The sequence below is a fragment of the Vanellus vanellus genome, assembly GCF_965231255.1.
Source record: "Vanellus vanellus genome assembly, chromosome: 3".
NCBI lineage: Eukaryota > Metazoa > Chordata > Aves > Charadriiformes > Charadriidae > Vanellus > Vanellus vanellus.
Window position 1 is genome coordinate 112,491,539 of NC_138907.1, and position 20,330 is coordinate 112,511,868.

Sequence of the window (20,330 nt, forward strand, 5' to 3'; positions counted from 1 at the left end):
CTTCTCCGAGCTGCGTTTAATGGCTCGGGTTTGTTTCCGCGCTTGTCACCGTGTCCGTCTGGGGACGGCGGCCGCGGGCATCGCGACTAGAAAAGTGGGTAAACTCTGAGGTGATTTGAAGAACTAATTATAAAATTACTGTATTTTGAACGAGCGGTGACTCAAATGCACTCATTTCCTAGGGAAAGAATAGTTTGTTTTTTTTTTACCAAAGTGTTTTTTTTTTTTTCCTAATGTACTACTTTCTCAAAAGAAGACTCCAGCGCAGCAGCTTGCTAGCTTCACCCTGCGATTAAGGATTTGTCATATGTATTTTTGGCCTCCAGTTGACACTTAATCGACGAGGCCGCAGCAATTTAGGGTACCTGCGCTTCGCTTTTCTGGCACGTAGCAGCCGGCGCGAGAAGTCCTCTCTGTTGCTGAGCTCCGCGTTCCAGGTGTGCGCTGTGCGGGGACCAGGTGTACAGCGCCTCGCGGCCCGGCATCGCCTCGCGGCCCGGCATCGCCTCGCGGCCCGGCATCGCCTCGCGGCCCGGCATCGCCTCGCGGCCCGGCATCGCCTCGCGGCCCGGCATCGCCTCGCGGCCCGAGTTAAACTGCACGGTGAGGGAGAGAAAGGGTGGCTTTGGGGACGGCGAAGTAGGTAGGAGTAGTTTCTGCGATCAGGGAACACTGCGGGCTGTGGGATCCTCACAGGCGAGGAGAGCCCGTCTGCTCTTTGGTAATATTCCTCTGCTTCCACTTGGGTCATATAGAAAAATTTAACTCGGAAATTATTGGAACTGCAGTAGGAAACTTATTTCCAGCCTTTGCTGGACATGTTTGCTACTTTGTGAGCAGATCCACGTGCCAGTAATCTTGAAACCTAAAACTCAAAAAAAATAAATATTTGCTTTCTCTTATGAATATGTTTTCATTTTCCTGAAAGAATCTGAGGTTCTGTTAAGGGATTGAGTTACTGCCAAACCCTGCGCTTCTCTTGATAATTCTGCAGATCATCTTTTCTGCGCTGCCTTTAGGGGGGTAGGGTACCTGTAGGGCAACGTGCATTATGTTTAGGTGTTGCAATGACAAAGAAATCGCTCAAAACCATGCAGTTTTTGCACTTGCTATGTTTCTGGTTAGTGGCTGGTTTAGTTCTGCGTATTTTTAGTTCTCCCTTGGTTCTGTCTTTCCATGTGAGCGTTGCGTTGCTGGAGGAAATCAGCTTAGTGGTCTTGTGAGTCGCAGGGAGGCTGACTTAGCCCTTCAGCTTGGCAGGGATGGATCAAGTGAACTGCACCCAGGTTACTTTAGTTGCCTTTTCTTACAGGTGACTTTAACTGCAGGATTTGCCCACTTGCTATGGATATTTGGTGTTTCTTTTATCCTATTGTATAAGAATAGGAGCTTGTACTATGTCCCTAAAGAAAATTTCACTTTGTCTTCTGCTGTTCAATCTTTGATAAAAAGTGGATGCTCTTGCTACCAGAGGTATCTGCATTTTGGTACGCTGCATTTTGGTATCTGCATCGGTGTGTACACAAATATGTACAGAAAGGGCTTGGTGCAAGAGCTTGTCTTTTTTGTTGTTGTTTGCTTTTTTCCCACTATATAATATTGATTTATAGCCACGAAGTGCTCTTACAAGTCCTGGAAACTCCCACTCACTTTAAGTGTCTTTAGCTCAGCCAAGCTGTCCCATTGAAGCTCAGCGAGACTCCTTGTGTAACTGATAAAGGATCGAACGCGTAATTTGCAAAGTGCTTTGCAATCTTTTTGGTAGAAGGTGGTGATAAATGTAGGATACTGTTAAGCTGATTATAGTGATTAGAGTATTTCACAACTTTCTATTTCACAACTTTTTGTATTTGTAGTATATTTCAATCTCTGAATGCATCTAGGTAAATAGGTGAGAAGAATGCTTGTCTGTCGGGGAAGGGGTATGATGGTGGTGAGTTCCCCAGTTCACGCTTTTTTTTGACTTTTTTTTTGCTAATTATTTATTTATTTTAAACTGTTACCAATTCATTAAAAATGCTGAGTTTGGGATTATTTAAGAAAAAAAAAGCCTCCCTTCTCCCTCCACCAATGTGCAGTAAACTATTGTTACGCTTGCACTGGAAAGAAAACTGAACTGTTTTAAAAGTCAGACTTAGACAATGTTCCCTTAACTGGCTTAAAAGATGAAGTGTTATTTTACTAATTGAACCAAAATATATTAGATTCTCCAAGATGGTAGAACAGCATTTTCTACAGCTATCCCACTTTCACCTGTCAGCAGAACATCCAAGTAATCGTGGTGCTTTCTTGTTTCCAACAATCTCAAAATGTTCAAAGTAAATATACTTTTTTTGGTATACTGTAACATAAAGGCAAAACCTCCAGTTTTTCTCTTCTTTCCCAGTCATCTGTTGAGGGTGTTGCAAAGTAGTGTCACAGATTATTTCAACAGTAACCAGACAGTAAGTCTTTTGGCTTCCCTTGTCAGAAAAATGCACTGCCAAATTGATTTGAGGTCCCTTTGAGCAATTTCCCTGTGTAGTGTATAACTCAGCAGCAGCTTCTAGGTGGTATTTTCAGATATACTCTGTGAAGACACCTTCTGAAAGCTCTGGGGGAAAGAGATGTTTCATTAATTCACATTTTCTAGTCCCACTTGGGAACTGGTTGTGACTCGGTAGTATTATATAGGATGTGCTAGAGGTTTTGTAGGTGGTAGACCAGTAAGCGCGTATAACTTTTTTTTTTTTTTTTCTGGGTTGGATTCAGAGTGTGAGTAGCTCCGTTGTGCTCTTAAACAGCTTTGCAATTTTATATAGGCTGGTGTAATCCAGCTGAGTTTGGTCAAATTAATCCTCATTTACATTGAGTGTGAGTGAGATCAGAATTAGGTTTCTGGGCTTTTTGTGTTGACTAATCCCTGCAGTGCACTGAATCAGAATATGAACCCTGTGAAACTGGGGCAGCTAATTTAGAAGAACTTGAGGAATGTTTTTCATGTGTTCTAACAGGTGGCTTTTTTCTTTCTTTTTTTTTTTCACGATTCAAGTAAAAGACCCGTGTTGGTTCTTCAGAATGACTCTCTCTACTCTCAGAGACGTCCTTACACCAGTGAAGATGAGGCGTGGAAAACCTTTCTTGAAAATCCCCTTACAGCAGCTACCAAAGCTATGATGAGCATCAATGGTGATGAAGACAGCGCAGCTGCCCTTGGACTGCTGTATGATTACTACAAGGTAGATTGGTATGGGTATGCTCGGGCAGCCAGCAGAGCTCTTGTTCCACCTGTGGAAAAGATGTAATTTGCTAGAGGATTTTACAGAAGCTATGAATAGATCATGGGACTTTAAACTTATGTGGGTTTTAAATGGAAAAAATTCCATATCCCTTTTTCTGAAAACTAGTTTGTTTTTAGCTCAGTAAAATAAGATTCCCTGGATCTTAATGTAATGGGTCAAAAGCTTCAGTTGCACTTTGCCTGTCAACTCCAGGTTCTGTGGGAGGCAATGTATTATAGAAATAGTCATGAAGAATGAAACTTTGGGAGGGTGTTTGTATCTGAATGTAAATACACATGGAGAAAGAAACTTTTTTGCTCACGTTATCCCTGTTCTGGTAGGACCATTGGCTTTTGCTGGAGTTTTGATGTGCTACCTTAGTCTCAGCTGATAATAAGCTATAACTATAGATTTTTGGTGATGTGGATGGTAGAAGTGTCCATCTGAAGGAGTTGCTTCCCACATCCCTCTAACCTTCAATGAGCTTCAGATGCTCTAATCTTTTAATCTTTTGGCAACTGTGGTTGTTTTCCCCCGTGTTCACGATCTTCTCAGAGACAGGCGCCTTCCTAGATGCTCACAGGTGAATTGGACATAGTCAAACAGATAACCTTCTGGTTTGTGTGGGATACGTTTTGCTGAGCTTTCTTTCCTAAATACCAGAAGTCTAAGGCAGGGTAGTTGTCTCCAGTCCATGTCCAAGTCAGTGAAGACCAGCAGGCATTTCCAGGCAAGGAGGTGTCCTGCTCATGTTAGAGGCCTGCGTTATGGTGGCCTGGCTCACTGGGTGGAGATGCCTGTTTTTTCTTTGCTGAGCATGCAGGAGGCTGACTTGGCTTCTGTGCCTGATACTTTAGCTAGTGTCTTTTAACAGTAGTGAGTGCAGTTGCCAGCGTCGGTATGTTCTTCAAGCACAAAGAGAGGCTGCCTTGTGCGTACAAAATCCTTGCTTGTCCTTTTAAGAGTTGAGTGCATCTTAAATATCAAAATATTCTTGTAATGCTTAATATGGAGATTAGCACTCCACACACACGACAAAATGCCACAAACTCACTGATGTGGATGTTATTCAGCTAGTTTTGTGAGAAAACTGGCTTTCTGCTTTGTGCCTGTGCTTGCTATGCTCTTGGAAAAAAACCCCAGCGCTTTCATTGGAATGATTTTAATCCACAAAATCAATTTAGATTTCTAAATCTGTAGATTACAGAGAAAATGTTGATGTTGATCCTTCACACTTGGCAAAGCAGAAGGGATTTTCTGTATGTTAACGTCTAATTTGGGGTTTCCTCTTATGTTTGGGTATCGGTGGGCGTACAGAAAAACCAGTGGAAGAACAGGTATGCCGCACACTTGTGTGAAACAAAATGGGTAGAGGTTGAAAGATTTATTGAGGGCTGTTATGAAGTAATGCTAGAGGGACAATGTCTAGGCATTTCTAATACGCCCCCTCTGCAATATTAAAGGCAGCCGATGAGATCACCTTTATATTAAAAAAAAAAAAAACCAAAAAAAAAAAACAAAAAAAAACCCAAACAACCAAACAAAAACCAAACCCAAACCAACAAACCCAAACAACTTGAGTTTTCTTCCATTTGACTAATGGGCTACACTGATAGCTCAACTGTGGTTAATAGGGCCTTAAGGGAAACAAATTTTTGATCAAAAGCTAGAGTTTAGGAGTGTCGGACTTGAGGCCAAATGCAGCTTGGAAGACCCTTGTTTCTCAGTGGCTAGTTAGTGTTGGCTTCCTAGCAGTCTCCAGCTAGAGGTTCCCAGAATTTTGCCAGTTACCATGGAAAATCCAACAATTCTGGTGTCATTAGAGGTACCAGGTTATGTGGAAGAGCCAGGACTTGGGTTTTAGTTGGGGGCTGTTTAGAGGAACATGCTGTTCATGCAGGTATGCCATCAGTCTTCGAATTAGTACTAAAGCAGTGGTTCCCCATGTTGCACCCAAGCTGGCAAATGCAGGCAGTATCTGAGCAGGCTTCAGCAAAGGAAAGTGGTGGGAGTTTACTCCTCACGCTGCAAAGTGTTTGCTTTGCTCACTCAGGAGGCGTGTTGAGGGTGACAAAAGTCCTGGGCACTGTTTGTGTTTGCTGAGGAGCTTGCGTGGACTTGTTGTGCGGTCTAGGGGACCTGAGCATGGGCTTGTGCCAGCTGTGCTGAAAGCCGTTTGGGTCGCTGGGGCGCTGGCTCTGTACTCTGGTGAACCAAGCTGCTACAGGTCGAAGAGTTCACCTTCTTCTTTATGCCTTGGCCTTGCAGCACCACCAGGAAAATGGCGTAAGTCTGTGTGTGGTCTAGGTGGTTTGTGTGATTGGTGTTGCAGTTTGTGGTGTTTTCAGGGCAAATCCTGTCCATGGCATAAAATAAGAGGAGCAGTATTGAGCTGTCTTAAATCCTTTTGTTTATAAAAGATTTAATACAATTTGGGCCAGTGTGTTGTATGGGGCCATGCACAAAAATGAGCTGTAGCATCCCATTACCTTTATTGAACCTGGTCCTCTGTAAATCCCGTGGTCTCTGAGGAGAAAGGAAAGCCTTGGGTAGTTTTTGAGGAAGTGGCCTAGAGAGCAGATGTTCTTCACGTGTTCTTTGGGAAGGGACTGTGGAGCAGTGTCCTGTCATAAGCCTTGAGCTCATCCCGCAAGCTGAACTCTGCCAGCCTGCAGATGAGAAAACCTACACCGCCAGCACAAACCTTGGAGACTGTCCTACTGGTCCTGCTTACCTCGGTGCTGGTGCTCCAGCCAGGGATGGATGATTTTCTGCACTGGTTTTCCTACCATCTGGCACTGACAGGAGCCCAGGGCTGGCACAGCTGGATGGGTCAGCTGCACAGGGATCTGTGGGGCATCACCTGCCGCAGGCCTGGCATCCCAAAGCTGTGCGAACATGAGTGATGCTGTAATGCTAATAATGACTGGTATCAGAGAGCAATGCATTCTTAATTTGACTAAATGGCTGTGCTTTGAGGAGATAATCTTTTTTTTTTTTTTCGTGTGGGAGGAAAAATGCAATTATAGCATGTCTTGTATTTCCCAGGTTCCAAGAGAGAGGAGATCTTCGACAGCTAAACCAGAGGTAGAACATCCTGACCAAGACCATAGCAAAAGGTACTAGTTTTTATTATTGTCTGTCTGCTTATCTCCCTTCCCTTCTAGACCACCAAAGCTGCTGATGGAAAGTAACTTACTGCACTGCAGTGTTGTGCTGGAAGAGAGAAATTGTTTACTTTTACTGTGTGCCCCAAATTCTCATGCTGCCCCAGAAACAGGATGGGGGTTGTACCATAATGTGGAGAGCTGAGGCCCAAGCTGCTCATCACCGTCCATCTGCTTTCTGTGTACTGGTGCCATACAGTCAGCATAGCAAAAGCTGCTTTCTTTAACACTAGACACAGCCTTGTAGCACAGGCACCCCAAGGCTGCAGAGGTGACTGGTGACCCTTTTATTTTTGCATGTGGTTGCCTCAATTTCTCACAGCTAATTTTCTTCTCGGGCACCAGCAGCATTGCTTCTTTGTGCATGGGCTGATAGGGAAGGACATCAAAGTGCTTGTGATTTAGTTTTGAGTTTGTATTATTTGTGGACTTCTTTAGTATCCTCTGGAACTCCTTTGTTTCTTCCTGCCCTCCCTCTCTTGTGCCTTCCAAGCAGAAGATGATACTGATTAAGTAAATATTACAAATGTGAGGTTCACTCAAGCCAGGCTTCCACTCCTACCATCCTCTTCCTTTGGACAGACTAGAATGCATGAAGGACTTGAGGTGAGGTTTTGCAGTCTGACTGAGCCAACTGAAAGACTTATTATTGAGAAGAGCAGTCTGGTTCCCAGCCATGTGTTACCACTGCTCCTCTCGTACCAGGTCCGGTCTTCCGGACCCATAACCTAGCAGGACAAAAAAATTAAGCAGCCAGTTTTCTGCCAGTGGAACAAGCCGAACTGGCTCACCAAGGGGACAGGGGAGCATCAGAATTACTGCAGAGGAGAGGGCAGAACCACATTGTGGGGAGGGAGAAAGGGAGGGCAGGCTGACTTAGTGGCTGCTAGCTATGAGGTCAGCTCAGCCACAGATCTCAGTGTTGTCCTGGCAGAAATGAGTGTGGTGGGGTAGAGAGTGGGAAGTTATGCAAACCACTGCTGGGAGTCTCGATGTGGATTTTCTTGGGGGTTCGTGCATGAAAGAGGGGTGTAATTTCCCTATTAGTGCTTCCTGAGTGGCACGCAGTCCCAGGGCAGAGGAGCAGCAACCTTGCTGTCAGTCCTCCTCCATCTGCCAAAGAGCAGTTTCATGGAGCCTGCATGTGCTGATGTGTGGTGGAAAGGGCCTCGAAGTGCTTAGTTTTGGACCACGGTTTTCCAAGCAGTGACGATCTGGGCTATGAACCCTCACCCTGTGCTTCGGGGTAATTCATCTCCAAGGTGGGGTTGTTAGCAATGGGTGAGTTTTTTTTTTTTAAATGAGTTTCTCAGCTTTTCAGGTTAGGATTGAGCTGTTTTGCACAAGCAGGAGAGTTGGTATCAGCTGTACTTGTCCCAGAAGGCTGAGAAGTATTTCTACCTCTTGTTTAATGAGAAAATGAGCTGTGTAATTTATGCATGTTTTTTTCTTTGCCCTTTAAAGGAATAGCATCCCAAACGTGACAGAACAGTCACTCATTTCTGCTGGAGAAAACAGAGTCCAGGTTCTGAAAAATGTGCCTTTCAATATTGTCCTTCCACACACACCCCAGATGGGCATGGACAAAAGAGGCCACCTTACAACTCCTGACACAACGGTCACCGTTTCAATTGCCACGATGCCCACCCATTCCATCAAAACGGAGACGCAGCCCCATGGCTTTGCAGTGGGCATCCCACCAAGCGTCTACCACCCCGATCCCCCTGAGCGGGTGGTGGTCTTCGACAGGAACCTCAATCCTGACCAGTTCACTTCCAACACCCAGCCTCAAAACTCACAGAGGCGAACACCAGACTCCACCTTCTCAGAGACTTTCAAGGAGGGGGTGCAAGAGGTACCAAGAGAGGCAGTCGCTGCGTGTGTGTGCGTGTCTTGATCTGGATGGAGAGATACAGTTCCATCTTCAATTGTTCTTGTTACATGAGCCAGAAATCTGTCCAGTGATTTAGGAATAGAAGACTTTCTCAGAAAAGTGCATAAGTATAACTTAGTAAATAAAACCCTGACAATATGAAATTATTTATCACAAGCAAATGACTAATCTTACTAGTGACAGAGCCTTTGGTTTGCAGAGTGTGGAAGTAGTTATCTTGATCCACAGCACTGGGCCAGATTTTGCAAGAGTTCAGCACTCTGTGGTGCTTTTGCAGGTACCGAAGTGAAGTGACTATGTCTGTAAGCTTCCTTACTGCCAGTTTCTAGGCGTGGTGTGTGTGTCAGTGGAAAACGGTTGGTTTAGGGGCCTTGAGTGAGGGTTAAACCTGGATAAAAATCCGTGGTTTTTGTTTTATGGTACCAACTGAAAACAACAGCATGACCGTGTTTTGATTTTTAAGCCAGACCTCAAGGAACTGTGTAGCTGTGCCCTTTCTTTGAGATTTGGGAAAGCTTTAAAATGTTACCCTAAGCTGACTCAGAAGGCTTGTGAGATGATGTGCTTAGTTGACACCCAAAAGTTTTGGGTTAAAACCTTGCTTAAATGTCCTGTTGGTACAGACCAAAAATTAGTTGTTATCTGGTGATCAGTTTGCCTGCCAGAAGTTCTGTGGTAACGAGTATCTGTTTAATCTTGACTTTTCTTGTTGCTGCTGTGTTAATTGTTGTGGTGTTTTGTTTTTTGTCTACCCCAGGTTTTCTTTCCTACTGAACTGAATCTCCGGATGGCCAACATGAATTCGGAAGATTATGTTTTTGACAGCATTTCTGGGTAATGCTTTAAGGCCCCTGCTTGCCCGTATCCTCCTGTTTTCTTACAGTTTCCACGAGCAAGCAGTGCAGCTTACTCCCTTCTGCGCCAAGTCTCTGTCAGGCACTGGGGAGGCTCTGGGTCTCAAAACCACAACAGTGTCTGCTTATTTAAATTTCACAGTTAAAAATCCTACCTATGTCTTTAAGGAAACCTACTTCAAGGAAAACTACCTGCAGGGTTGGAAATACCACCCAGTTTCAGTTGCTGTCCTTGTACCAACTCCCTGTCCCGTGGGAAGATGTAGTGCTGTCTGTTAGCTCTGCAGTGGTCTAGGAGTTGGCTTCCAGCTCTGTCCCTCTCCCTGCTGTGTTTGCCTTGTTTTCTCCCTGCTGTTGAAAATCTACAGCAGAAATAGGAAGCATGAAAATCATCTGAACTCTTAGGGAGGGCAATAAACTAGGTGTTTGGTTAGTTGCAGTTGACCAAGAGGGAAGACAAGAAGACTGTGGCTGCTGAATGGCTTATTAGCTTGTGAATTTAATTTGATTGCTAATAGATACTTTTCTGTTCCATGAGAGCAGCTTGCTGCTCTCAGCCTGCATAGGGAGCTTCCAGTCTTGCTTGCTGATGTGTCGTGGGATTTAGCTTGCCAAGAATTTCTCTTAAATGTTCATTCATGAAGGAAATGGTTGAAAAAGGGGCTCATCCTGTTTTCCAACTTCCTTGCCTGTTGATGGCTTAGTGAGTCAACTAACGACTTTGGAATTTCTCCAAATTAAATGTGGAACGTTTAATCAGCTTTCCAGGAAAATGCCTAGCAATCACTGCCCTCTTTGCTCCGTAGGAATAACTTTGAATATACTCTGGAAGCCTCCAAGTCCCTCCGACAGAAGCCTGGGGACAGCACGATGACTTACCTGAATAAAGGTCAATTTTACCCGATCACTCTGAAAGAAGTTAGCAGCAGTGAAGGAATCCATCACCCCATCAGTAAAGTCCGAGTGAGTGGCAGCTTTTGTGGGTACTTGGGAAAGAGGGTGTGTACAATGGTAGCCTTAAACTCTTCCAAAGTGCAGTAATCTAAACCAGAGCATCAGCACTGAGGCCAGTTTACTCGCTCTCTTACGTCAGTGTTCGTTCCTTTGCTGTCCACCTACTTCCAGACCAACCCATCCTGGCTCAGTCTGTTCAGAAGTGGTGTCAGCAGCTTGTGTAAAGGTGATGCAACACCTGGAATGAGATCCTTGAACTCCAGTTAGGAGCGCAGTTCTGCTCATCTCTGTTTATGACCCAGAAAGCGCTGCTGTCTGCCTTCCTGTTTGGCAGCGGTATACTGTGGTGCGTCAGGTTGGAAAGCCTAAAGCAAAAAACCTGATACGAATGAGAACTTCCAAAACAAATGTACTCTGGCTTTTTCTTTCACATGTTTGCGTTTTGGTAGGGTTTTTTTTGTTGTCTTTTTTTTTTAATCTTACCCTATCCCCCTCTCCTTTCAGAGTGTCATCATGGTCGTGTTTGCTGAAGACAAAACAAGAGAAGATCAGCTCAGGCACTGGAAATACTGGCACTCAAGACAGCACACAGCCAAACAAAGATGCATTGACATAGGTAAGGAACACTCATTGCTGATGTCAAACTCCAAACCTAATTCCTTGGCAAGGTTTGTTTTTTTGCTAAAGCTTTGTTATTTTAAGGAAGCTTTGGATCATGCTCTTTGCTGTCCATAGCTTTGCTGAAAGCCCAGAGAGAGCTTTTGATTGCTTGCAGCTAATGCTGTAGTTTTTAGGGCTCCTTAAAGAGGAAGATTTTTTGGAGGATTTTGGTTGGCAAGCAGACTGAGTTAGGATTTTGCATTGGGAGATTTAAAACTCCCCTCCCAAACTACAGTTGCTTTGGCATATCCTGGTGCTTGTAGCTAAATCACAGCTTATAGACTCTACGTGACTGTCCTAAATATTGTGTTTCTTCAAAGGACAAGATCCTTGTAGAAATACCTCAACACTAATGATCCTCCTTCCCATAGCTTCTCTCACAACTGGTCTTTGGTACATGTAAAAAAAGAAAACACTGCAAATTTCCACTTGCCTCCAGACAAGGCTGAGGCTGGCTGGTTTCCAGCCTTCTCTGACTGAAGACCGGGTTGTACTCCTCGTCCTTTCCTTCTGTGAATAAAAGCGGGGATTAATCACTTGGCACTTAAAGCAGACGCGCATGCAAATCTTAGTTTGTTATTGAAGGAGTTTTATTGAGAGCTTATGTCCTTGCTGTGGAGGGTAGAGTTTCCTGCACATAGCAGGTTATAGCACAGGACATGCGATATTTGGGATGTCTGCGTTTCTCACTGGAGTTTCTAGTTTGGAATTTCTGCCGAGTCCTGTTTTTTTTCCTCCTTCCTCCTGTTAGTTGTTTTTTTGGTGGGTTGGTTTTTTTTTTTTTTTTGGTTTTTGTATGAGAATCATTTTCAGCCTTTTTAATGATCCATTCTTAAGTACAGTTTAGCTTCCTTTGCCCCCAGGGGTTTGCCAAGGAGTTGCAGTTTCTGGCAGCTTTGTGTTATTAAGGGCTCCAGATGGTATCACCTCTTCCTCTCCCTCATGCATCCTTCTTTCTAACAGCTGACTACAAGGAGAGCTTCAACACCATCAGTAATATCGAGGAGATTGCATACAATGCTATATCCTTCACTTGGGACATCAACGAGGAAGCAAAGGTATGTGACCATGATTATATTTCCTGTCCTTTTAGCAGATTCGGGGATTGGGGGAGGGGAAGGGTGTGTGGCCTACCTGCTGATTAGCATGTAACAAGTTTGTTTACGCTCTTGCATTAGGCAAAACCTTCTGGCTATTTCTTAATAGGGTTTGAGTGTGCAACTGAGGAGAGCTTTGCAACTGCTTTAAGGTTCTTGGCAGAACTGTCTACCTGACAGACAAGTACTGACAAAAGGAAGCACTGAGTGTTTCCAGAGCAGATGAAGTGGTGCAGGAGGTGTGATGGAGCATAGCTGGGCTTGGCAGGGAGCACAGTCTCTTGGAGGTTCCCCGTGGAAGGCAAGGGGCAGTTTCTGAGGGAGATAAGGCTGTGGCAATGGGCCTGCCTTCAGCAGAAGAGGGAGTAGCTGCTGCCATTGAGCTCCAAAGCATGTGTTGCAGAAACCACAGATCCCAACACCCAGTGACCTATTTCAGACCGGAGTTCACCAGGAGGCTGCTCTAATTTGATCTTTTTTCAGAACTGTGGGCACTATGGTGGGTATGTAAGTATGGGCAGCTTCCCTAGCTGGTAGCTAACTGCAGCTGTTTGAAGCCACTCCAGCTTTTGGAAAAGGCCTGTGCATCTTCTGGATGCCGGGACAGCAGGTCAGAGAGCAGAGTCGCCTCTGTTCCAAAGGCATTTGCTGGAGTTAGTGGTTTGTTGCTGGATTCAAAGTGCAGGAGTTTTCTTTGGAGAGTTTTGTTACTTCCTGGGTTTTTGTTAAAAATTGGGAACCGTTTCCTTCAATTTTTGGAGGCAGGCTGTTCCCTTGCTAGTGCATCATGTGCTAGTCACTAGCATCATGGAGAAAACTACTGGTGGCTGCAGAGTGTTACATCTAGGGAGACCCGTGGCTTCAGGGGACATAAGAGCTCTCAGCAGAGAATGCAAAAGGTCCTTCTCTCAAGCTGTGTGTGCCAGTATGCTCTGCAGGAGGCACAAGGGATGGTGTCACTGCAGAGACCTCACTGTCACCATGAGCTTTGCTTTGTGCAGCACAAAAGCTTTGGAGAAAAGAGAGAGGGAGGGATTATGTGGGGGATGCTCTTGGGATTCAGCTCTGTGGGAGAAGTTTGGGATGCTTGGCAGGCAGTAGCGAGGAGCTGTGTGTGCTGCTGATGAGAGAATGTTCTGCCTCACAGCATGCGTGACATTACTTTTGAAGCTGGTGTTGGGTGCCAGGCTTCCCTGTTCACCACATTTGGATTCAGTTGACTTGAGAGGGATGGCTTGAAGGGCCCTACCTGCTGGAGGAGACTAAAAGGCTGATGTGATTTTTTTTTGAAGCGTTTTGCAATGTGAACAAACGGGTGAAGCTTCAGAAGGGCTGTCAAAAGGAGGCAGTATTCCCAAAATGGTATCCTGCTACCATAGCCAGTCTAACATTGTCCCATTTGAGGAACTCTGGTAAGCTGTGTCTGTGAGGTTCTTGGAGGCTTAGGACTTGCACACAGGGATGGATCATGCAGATAGAGCAATGATTTCGGGTCCCTGAGGAGTCGGAAGCACTTTGCAGCTCTGCAGCTGCCTCTCTGCCGGCTGAGCCATCCTACAGCAGTTGGGATACGCCGCTAACCCAGGAGCAGGGCTCAGAGCTGGTGCTACCCATGGCTGCACCAAGGAAAGCCATCCCTTCCCACCAGGTGACAGAGACCTGCCCTGTGAAGCAGGTGGTTATTGCCCAGGTGCTCTGCAGATCCCCAAATGAGTAGTTTCAGTCTGTAGTGAAATTGCCAATAGCAGCTTGAAGAGGTCTGAGGACCCTCAAGGTGGTATTTCAGCGCAGTGCTGAACTTCATAGGATGAGGTGGTGAAGAGAGGTGTGACCTAGACTGGTTTTGCAGCTTCATAGGCAGATTTATATCCGGATTCACAGTCATAGTGTGTGAGACCCATATATTTTGAGTATTGATTTGTGTGAACCTGCAGAGAGGATTCTTGATACCAAGAGTGCAAACCTTGGCTCCTGGGATCAGAATCATATTAAGACAAAAATACTCTGGACTTTCATGTTCAAAGAATTGGCATTTTTTAGCAAGTGCTCTGTGTGTTTAAGTGTCTGTTTAACTGTTGGGTTTTTTTTAAACCTGAGTGTCTATGTTTTGTCAATGATTGGATTTCTTGCCAGTAGAGCTGCAGTTCTTTCTCAACTCCTGTGATCTTATCAGGAGATGCCTGAGCCAATTTCAACAATTCTTATTGCATGGTTCATTTACCTTGCATGCTCTCTCTTTCATTAGCACCCCCCCCCCAACCCCAAATAGTCAAGTACATGAAGAGGACAGAAAGTCCTCCGCAGTAATAAGTAGCCTCTTACATTTAATAACAGCAGCAGTGTTGCATAGATATGTTTAACCAGCTAGCGAGCCTTGATTATTAGAAACTTACTTCCTGAGCCCTGGAGTTACCTGGACCAGAGCCAAATGATTCTTCTGGGGTTGCTGTTTCTCCCATTTTCCTCTTGCTCCCAGTTTGCTGTGGGAATGATTTGGTCCTGTGCAGTGGTGTCAAACAGGAGGTAATGAGGCTCTGTGTCTGGGGTTTCCAATGCAATTACTCATTTAGGCACCCAGGGCTCTAGGTGTGTGTCACATTTAAGGGAGAAATGGCACGTTATCACAGGAAGTTAGCAGCTCTGGGACTAGGTACTTGCCCTTCTTGTGCTAGCCCTCATTGTGGGGATGTACCGGAATATCGGAACTCTGCAGCTTTGTCTGTGCAGGAGGATGTCACCTGCCTGAGAGAGTACTTTGCCAGTCCCCTTTGAGGATTTTGTAAAAATACAGCTCTCTGGTGAAGAAACACTGTTTTCAGGTGATATGAGTCACGTGCTCACTCTGTAGCAAGGAAAGTGTGCAGATTTTGCAGCTGCAGAGTTGGGGGATGGAAAGGATGTTTGAGATGCCCTCTGCAACCAGTATTTCCCAGTTGTGTTGTGCTGGGAGAGCTGTGGGCAGTTCCAGAGCTTTAGATGCTGGATGCAGTGGGCAGGTCTGGTTCGGCACGATTGGAGTTGTCACACAGCTGGCTGTGTTGATGTGCTGTTTGTGAGCCCGTGCGTGTAGAAACCAGGAGTATTTCATGCGTGACAGACACTTCCCACTCTGGGACCAGACAGTGTTCATGAGTTTCCGAGCAAATGCTGCACGCTTTTTTTCTGGCAGCTCCTCTCTGCCCTCTTCTGTTGCTTTGGGACATCACAGGAGCTGCTAGAAGTGGCCACTCTATGGAATATTGGTGGGTTAAGTATTCTCTGAGTGTGTTCAAGCTGGAAATGGACCCAGGATCCAAAGCCTCCTTGCTCTGAGACAGTGAAGGGAGCTGAGGGTGGGGAGGAAAAGACAGACTGCCCCGAAGTGGTGCTCCTGAGACTGGAAGCAGAAGCGAGGACAGGGTAGAAAGATTGACAGGAGACACTGCAGACTGGGGAAGTGGTGATTCTGATTCCAGGTGTGTCCATGTTAGAGGTGAGGTCTGACCCCACCACCTGACAGATCAGGGGAGGGGAAGAATTGAATGAGGAGGCAGTCATGCTTTGTGAGGAGAAGGAGGGAGATGGTGAACTGGGAAATTAGTTGATAAACTGATGGGTTGTTGGATATTTAGGAAAGCCAGCGCACCTACTCGTTCAGGAGCCATCCTGGTTGGGTGGAAGCATGGTCTGATGAGTCTGACAAAGATGTGTAGCTGATACTCACTTGCATGCAACAGGTAATGCTGGTGTTACCCTGAGGCTTGTGGAGACTTCAAACAGTTTCCCACCCTGTCCTGCATGTCTGCTGTGTTGGGCAGACAGTCAAGGTGGGGTTCTTCTCCTGCAAACAGCTTTTAGATGTCTGAACACAAGCTCATCATCTTTCGCTTCTATGATTTCATTAGAGACGGGATGTCTGGAGCTGGGATAGAGCTTTCTCTGGAGGTGCCTGCTTCTCCTTGTTGACTGAGCAGGCTTGGCCGTATTTTTAAGGGGATTTTAAAGGTAGAGAAGAGAGAAATCCCGTCCTTACAGCCCTTCTTATGTGTTTGACCTTTGACCTCCATATGTCAATCAGGAGAAGCATTTGTAGGTTCAGGTCATGAGTTTTTGAGGCTGGGAACCATCTCTTCCCAGGTCTGTACAGCATGCCTGGTTTTCCTTCTCTTGGTTGATACCCATTAGAGGTCTTTTAATGAAAATTGCCGCTATATGCATGGTCAAATGCACATTTCTCTTGAGTGTTTCCTGCTCTTCTATTCATAATGTTGGCCATTGTCCTGTTACCTCTGTTGTGTTACCCGTTAGGCTGTGAAGCAGATTCTCTATCCCGTAACTCTGGCCTGGGGACATGGGCTGCTGTCAGGTCAGTGGCAGTTGAACAATCTGGACAGATTGGTTTCTCCAGGGTTAACTGGCTTTGCTGGATCCCGCTTTCCTCAAATCCCGTCTGAGCTCCTGCCTGGTGGAGCAGGAGGGTTGGAGCCTCATGTCTGAACAGGGCGAGTTGTTGTCTGCACGGTGATTGCAAGACCCTTTTCACTCCATTTTTGTAGTTCTAACAGTGCCTTCCATGCTTGCCAACAGGTCCCCTCTGAAACGTAGTGTTCCAGCAGCTCCCAGAGAAGGGCCCTCGTGGAGGTCTTCTTTCTGGCTTGCTTTAGGCTGGATGGTGGGACTGTAGCCAAAAATTATGTCACTGCACATTAAGGGCTCTATTGTCCTCCCACTCCTTCCCTCAAAAAAAAAAAAAAAAAAAAAAAAAAAAAGCATTGTAAGCCAGATGCTGTGTGTGAAAGGACCCTTTCTACTAAAAAGGGATACATAACAAGGGTGTAACAGGGGCATTTAGAGCTGGAGAATATTGTGGTAGGGCTTTTTGCTGTCTTTGCACGAAAGGGAAGGTGATTTGTTATCTCTTAAGTGATACTGTCAAAGACAGAGCAATGAAAGCTGCTTTTTTTTTTTTTTTTTTTTTGTTCAGGAAAAGTGAAAAGGTCCTGTATTAAAGTAATTTGAGGCTAATTTGGCTTGGCCTATTGAAATAGATTGGGCAATGAGGGTGGTCTTCTGGGAGATCATCATGTGTGTTGACTGCAGTTCTTGGGCAGGATTTTTTGTTCAGATGAGCTCAATTTTTGGAGAGCGTGGATCTCTTGCTACAACTTGAAGTAGGGCTGGGGTGTACACCACGATTTATTTTAAAAGTTTATTCTAGCGTAATCCTCACTTAGTGTTCATTGTAGGAAGAATTTCAACTTTTCTGATTGATGAGTATTGCATGCATTTATATGGATGCCATTGTAATGAAACAGCAGTCATATGCCTCATTAAAGAAGGTGTTGCCACCTTCAGCAGCATTGAGGAGGTACAGGTTTGGCTAGTTGGAAATGAAACTATGAAATGTGATGAGTCAAACATACTTAAAGGAAAGAGATTGGTTTGAAGCCAAGGCTGCAGACCACAAGTACTTTGAGGCACAAGTACACACAGCTTTTGGAGCAGTGACATAGGAAAGTCATAGGAAGTGTTGCTTACCTGCCTCTTAATGCAGACCTCTCCCTACTCTGTCCTGGGTTTTCTTAAAAACAAACATGCATTGCCCTTGATTTTAAGCGTTGCAAATTAGAAGCAGGTTTTCCACTCACCGTTTTTCTTCAGAACCTGGTGTCCCAAACTGCACCATCTGTCTGGTGTTCCAACCAACTACGGAGTTCACAATGTGTGTCATAAAGCTGGAAGAAAAATCTTCCTGACATTAGCTCTTCTGTAAAGAAAACTGGGAGGTGATTTTTATTTTTTTTTTTTTCCCCTTTCTCCATTCCTTGCATACCTGATGGCAAAACTTCCTTCTCAGCCATTTTTGTGTGTTTGTAGATGAAATTCTTTGCTTTATGTGTGGTGGTGGTTTTTTTTTTTTTGGGGGGGGGAGTTTTGTTGAAGTTATTTGGGGGATGGGTTGTTTTTGTTTGGGGATTTTTGGTTTTGATTTGTTGGGGTTTTTTTATTTTTTAACATACTGCAATTTTTTTTTCCCAAACTGCTGCTTTTACTTTCTTTCCAACCAATCCAACAAAAGCTGATGCCTGAACCCACACCTTTGTCTTATCAGAGCATGGGGTGGGAGGAAGCATCAGTAGGACTGGGAACCTCCATCCCCGGGTTTCCCACGTGTTGCGAGCAGAAACGTTCCTGTATTTCCTTGCCTTGGAACAGGTTGGAATAACAATCAGCATTGCTCTTTGTGAGCAGGAATATGTATTTTCCTTTCATTGCTATTCATTTTCATTTTGTTGATGGAGTGAACTTGCTAGGAGGATGTTCTCTTATCTGGGGTTGGGTCAATATTTCCCACTCGGCATTCCTTGGTGTGGTGTGGGACCCGTGGTGTGTTTTGTGTCAGTCACCCAAATTGGGCTTGGTAGGTTTGAATGCAAACTAACTTCCCCGGGCTGCGAGCAGGATGGTGCTGGGTCTGGCTGAGTGGCGCTGGAACGGATGTGGCCCTATCACACATCTGCTAGACAAGCCTTATTTGGAGCGTCCGATCCCAAAGGCAGGAGGCAGCTGGGGAGCCCGCAGGTGCATGAATTGCCCAATTTTTTTATCTCTCTTTCCTGGCTTGCCTCCTGCTGATGCAAAACCTGTGGTGCATGTGGGAGGTGAAGAAACGAATGTGAGAGCAGTAAGATTATCCACCTCTCAGGTGATCTGTACCAAAGCATGGCTGCTTTTTTTTTTTTTTTTTTTTTTTTTTCCCCCTTCTTCCTTCTTTTAAAGACAGAACAGTCTTCCCAGCGTTGCTTTCTTAGGACATGCCTTCGTGGATGTGTGCAGGCAGACCTGTGCTTGCCCTGCCCACACTCGGAGCTGCCTGGCTGTGACCCCGTGCCAACCCTGGAAGCCACGTAGCTGTGTTAGCACAGCGCAGTGCTCCAGCTGACAGCTCTGCCTCTCGAAGAGCTTGGAGCCGCGCTGGTGTAACTTATAATGTTTTTGGGCTGGAGGTGATTTGTGTCCAGCCAGCTCACAGCACAGATGAAGTATGTTAAGGCCGATCTTGTACACATCCATGTGGACAAATCTTTAGAAAAGACCCTTTATTTTTCACTTTTATGTTTATATTTGTCCAAGCCTTTAGAGAAACCACATGTGTTCAGCCATCATCAGCATTTAAATAACAACCTTTGAGCTTCCGAGTAATTTTTCTTTAGCAGAGGGCTGATAAATGAGTTGGTTGTGGAATTTGGGCCTAGGACTGCTCCTTCAGCTGGCCAGCAAGGACAGTTGTGACCACACAGCTGTGTAACCCTGAATTGCATGTGCAGCTGTGGGAGACCAACCGACCTGGTGGCTGCTGGGCATTGCGTCGACATTCCCAGAATTCCTGATGGCAGCCAGGGTGGGGAGCGGCTATGTCACGGCGTTGGCAATAGCTGCATAACTTCCTGTTCCCTGCTGCTGGATGGTGCATGTCTTGGTCCTCCTAGGGAGTCTGTGGAGGAGGAGGAGGTTGGTTTGAGTCTTCTGGTCCGTATCCAAGTCCTTTTATTTAGGTCTGATGGATCCTTCACCATATTTGTTCCTCTGGTTTTTAATCTGCTGTGGTAGCCTCAAAGGTTCCCGCTCAGGTCAGTTCAGTTAAAGGGCCATAGAAACCCTTGTCCTACAAAAAGTGAAAATAACTTGTAGATCAAGTCAGCTGTGCAGTGACTGCTGCCTTGCTCGGCCAGAGACCACAGGAATGGCCTCGCTGCTCAGAGGGAAAGCAGAGCAGGACACAACGTAGGTCCCATGGGTCCTGTTGTACAAGGGCTGTGTGCGGCCTCAGGCTGGTCTGCGAGTAGGATGTGCGGTGATCAGTCCACAGGTGAGATGCTGCCTTTGTGGTGGGGAAATTATTTCAGTGTGTCCTGGGACCCCTTTGCCTACTGTGTCTTGGGCAGAACATTGAAATTATTTAGTCAAAGTCAAGGAAAAAAAGAGTATCCGAGTGCCTTCCCTATAAAGAATCTCATCACAGTTTAATCTATCACTGGTGGTTGTGTTGTGGACTCCAAACTCTGTACTCTGTCCAAATACAGTAATCCAAAATGAAAAGCATCCTGACAATTTTAGCTTGAATATAACATTAAAATGTCTACTAGTGCTAGAAAAGAGCTAAAGTTTTATCTGAATTCTCAATAGAGAAAGAAATACCCAATGGACTTGGATTATTGAGTGATGTCCTCATCCTCCGAGTACAGAAATATAATGGAGCATAAATAGGAGGAGGTGAATTCAATTTACCTGTTTTCTATTGAAATGAAAGCCATGTGGAGCAAGGTGATCAGACTGGAATAGTCCCAAGTCTGCCTGTGTAGGGTCTTATCCAGAAAGACGTACAAGGCTTTACATGACTGGGGAATCTGTTATGTGGCCATTACAGTCTCTTGACCATGCTTGTGTTTACTGGGGACTGGCCA

General features: G+C 45.4%; 1 protein-coding gene across 1 annotated transcript in view; it reads left to right on the top strand.

The window, feature by feature from the left end:
• Nucleotides 1-20,330, top strand: part of GRHL1 (grainyhead like transcription factor 1) — a gene marked incomplete at both ends in the record, with an annotated part of 41,091 nt that overhangs the window by 844 nt on the left and 19,917 nt on the right. The window contains 7 exons of the mRNA XM_082481569.1: nt 3,032-3,218; nt 6,309-6,379; nt 7,892-8,282; nt 9,079-9,155; nt 9,982-10,138; nt 10,634-10,745; nt 11,753-11,847. Coding sequence (XP_082337695.1) covers nt 3,032-3,218; nt 6,309-6,379; nt 7,892-8,282; nt 9,079-9,155; nt 9,982-10,138; nt 10,634-10,745; nt 11,753-11,847 — 1,090 coding nt within the window. The remainder of the gene's footprint in view (nt 1-3,031; nt 3,219-6,308; nt 6,380-7,891; nt 8,283-9,078; nt 9,156-9,981; nt 10,139-10,633; nt 10,746-11,752; nt 11,848-20,330) is intronic.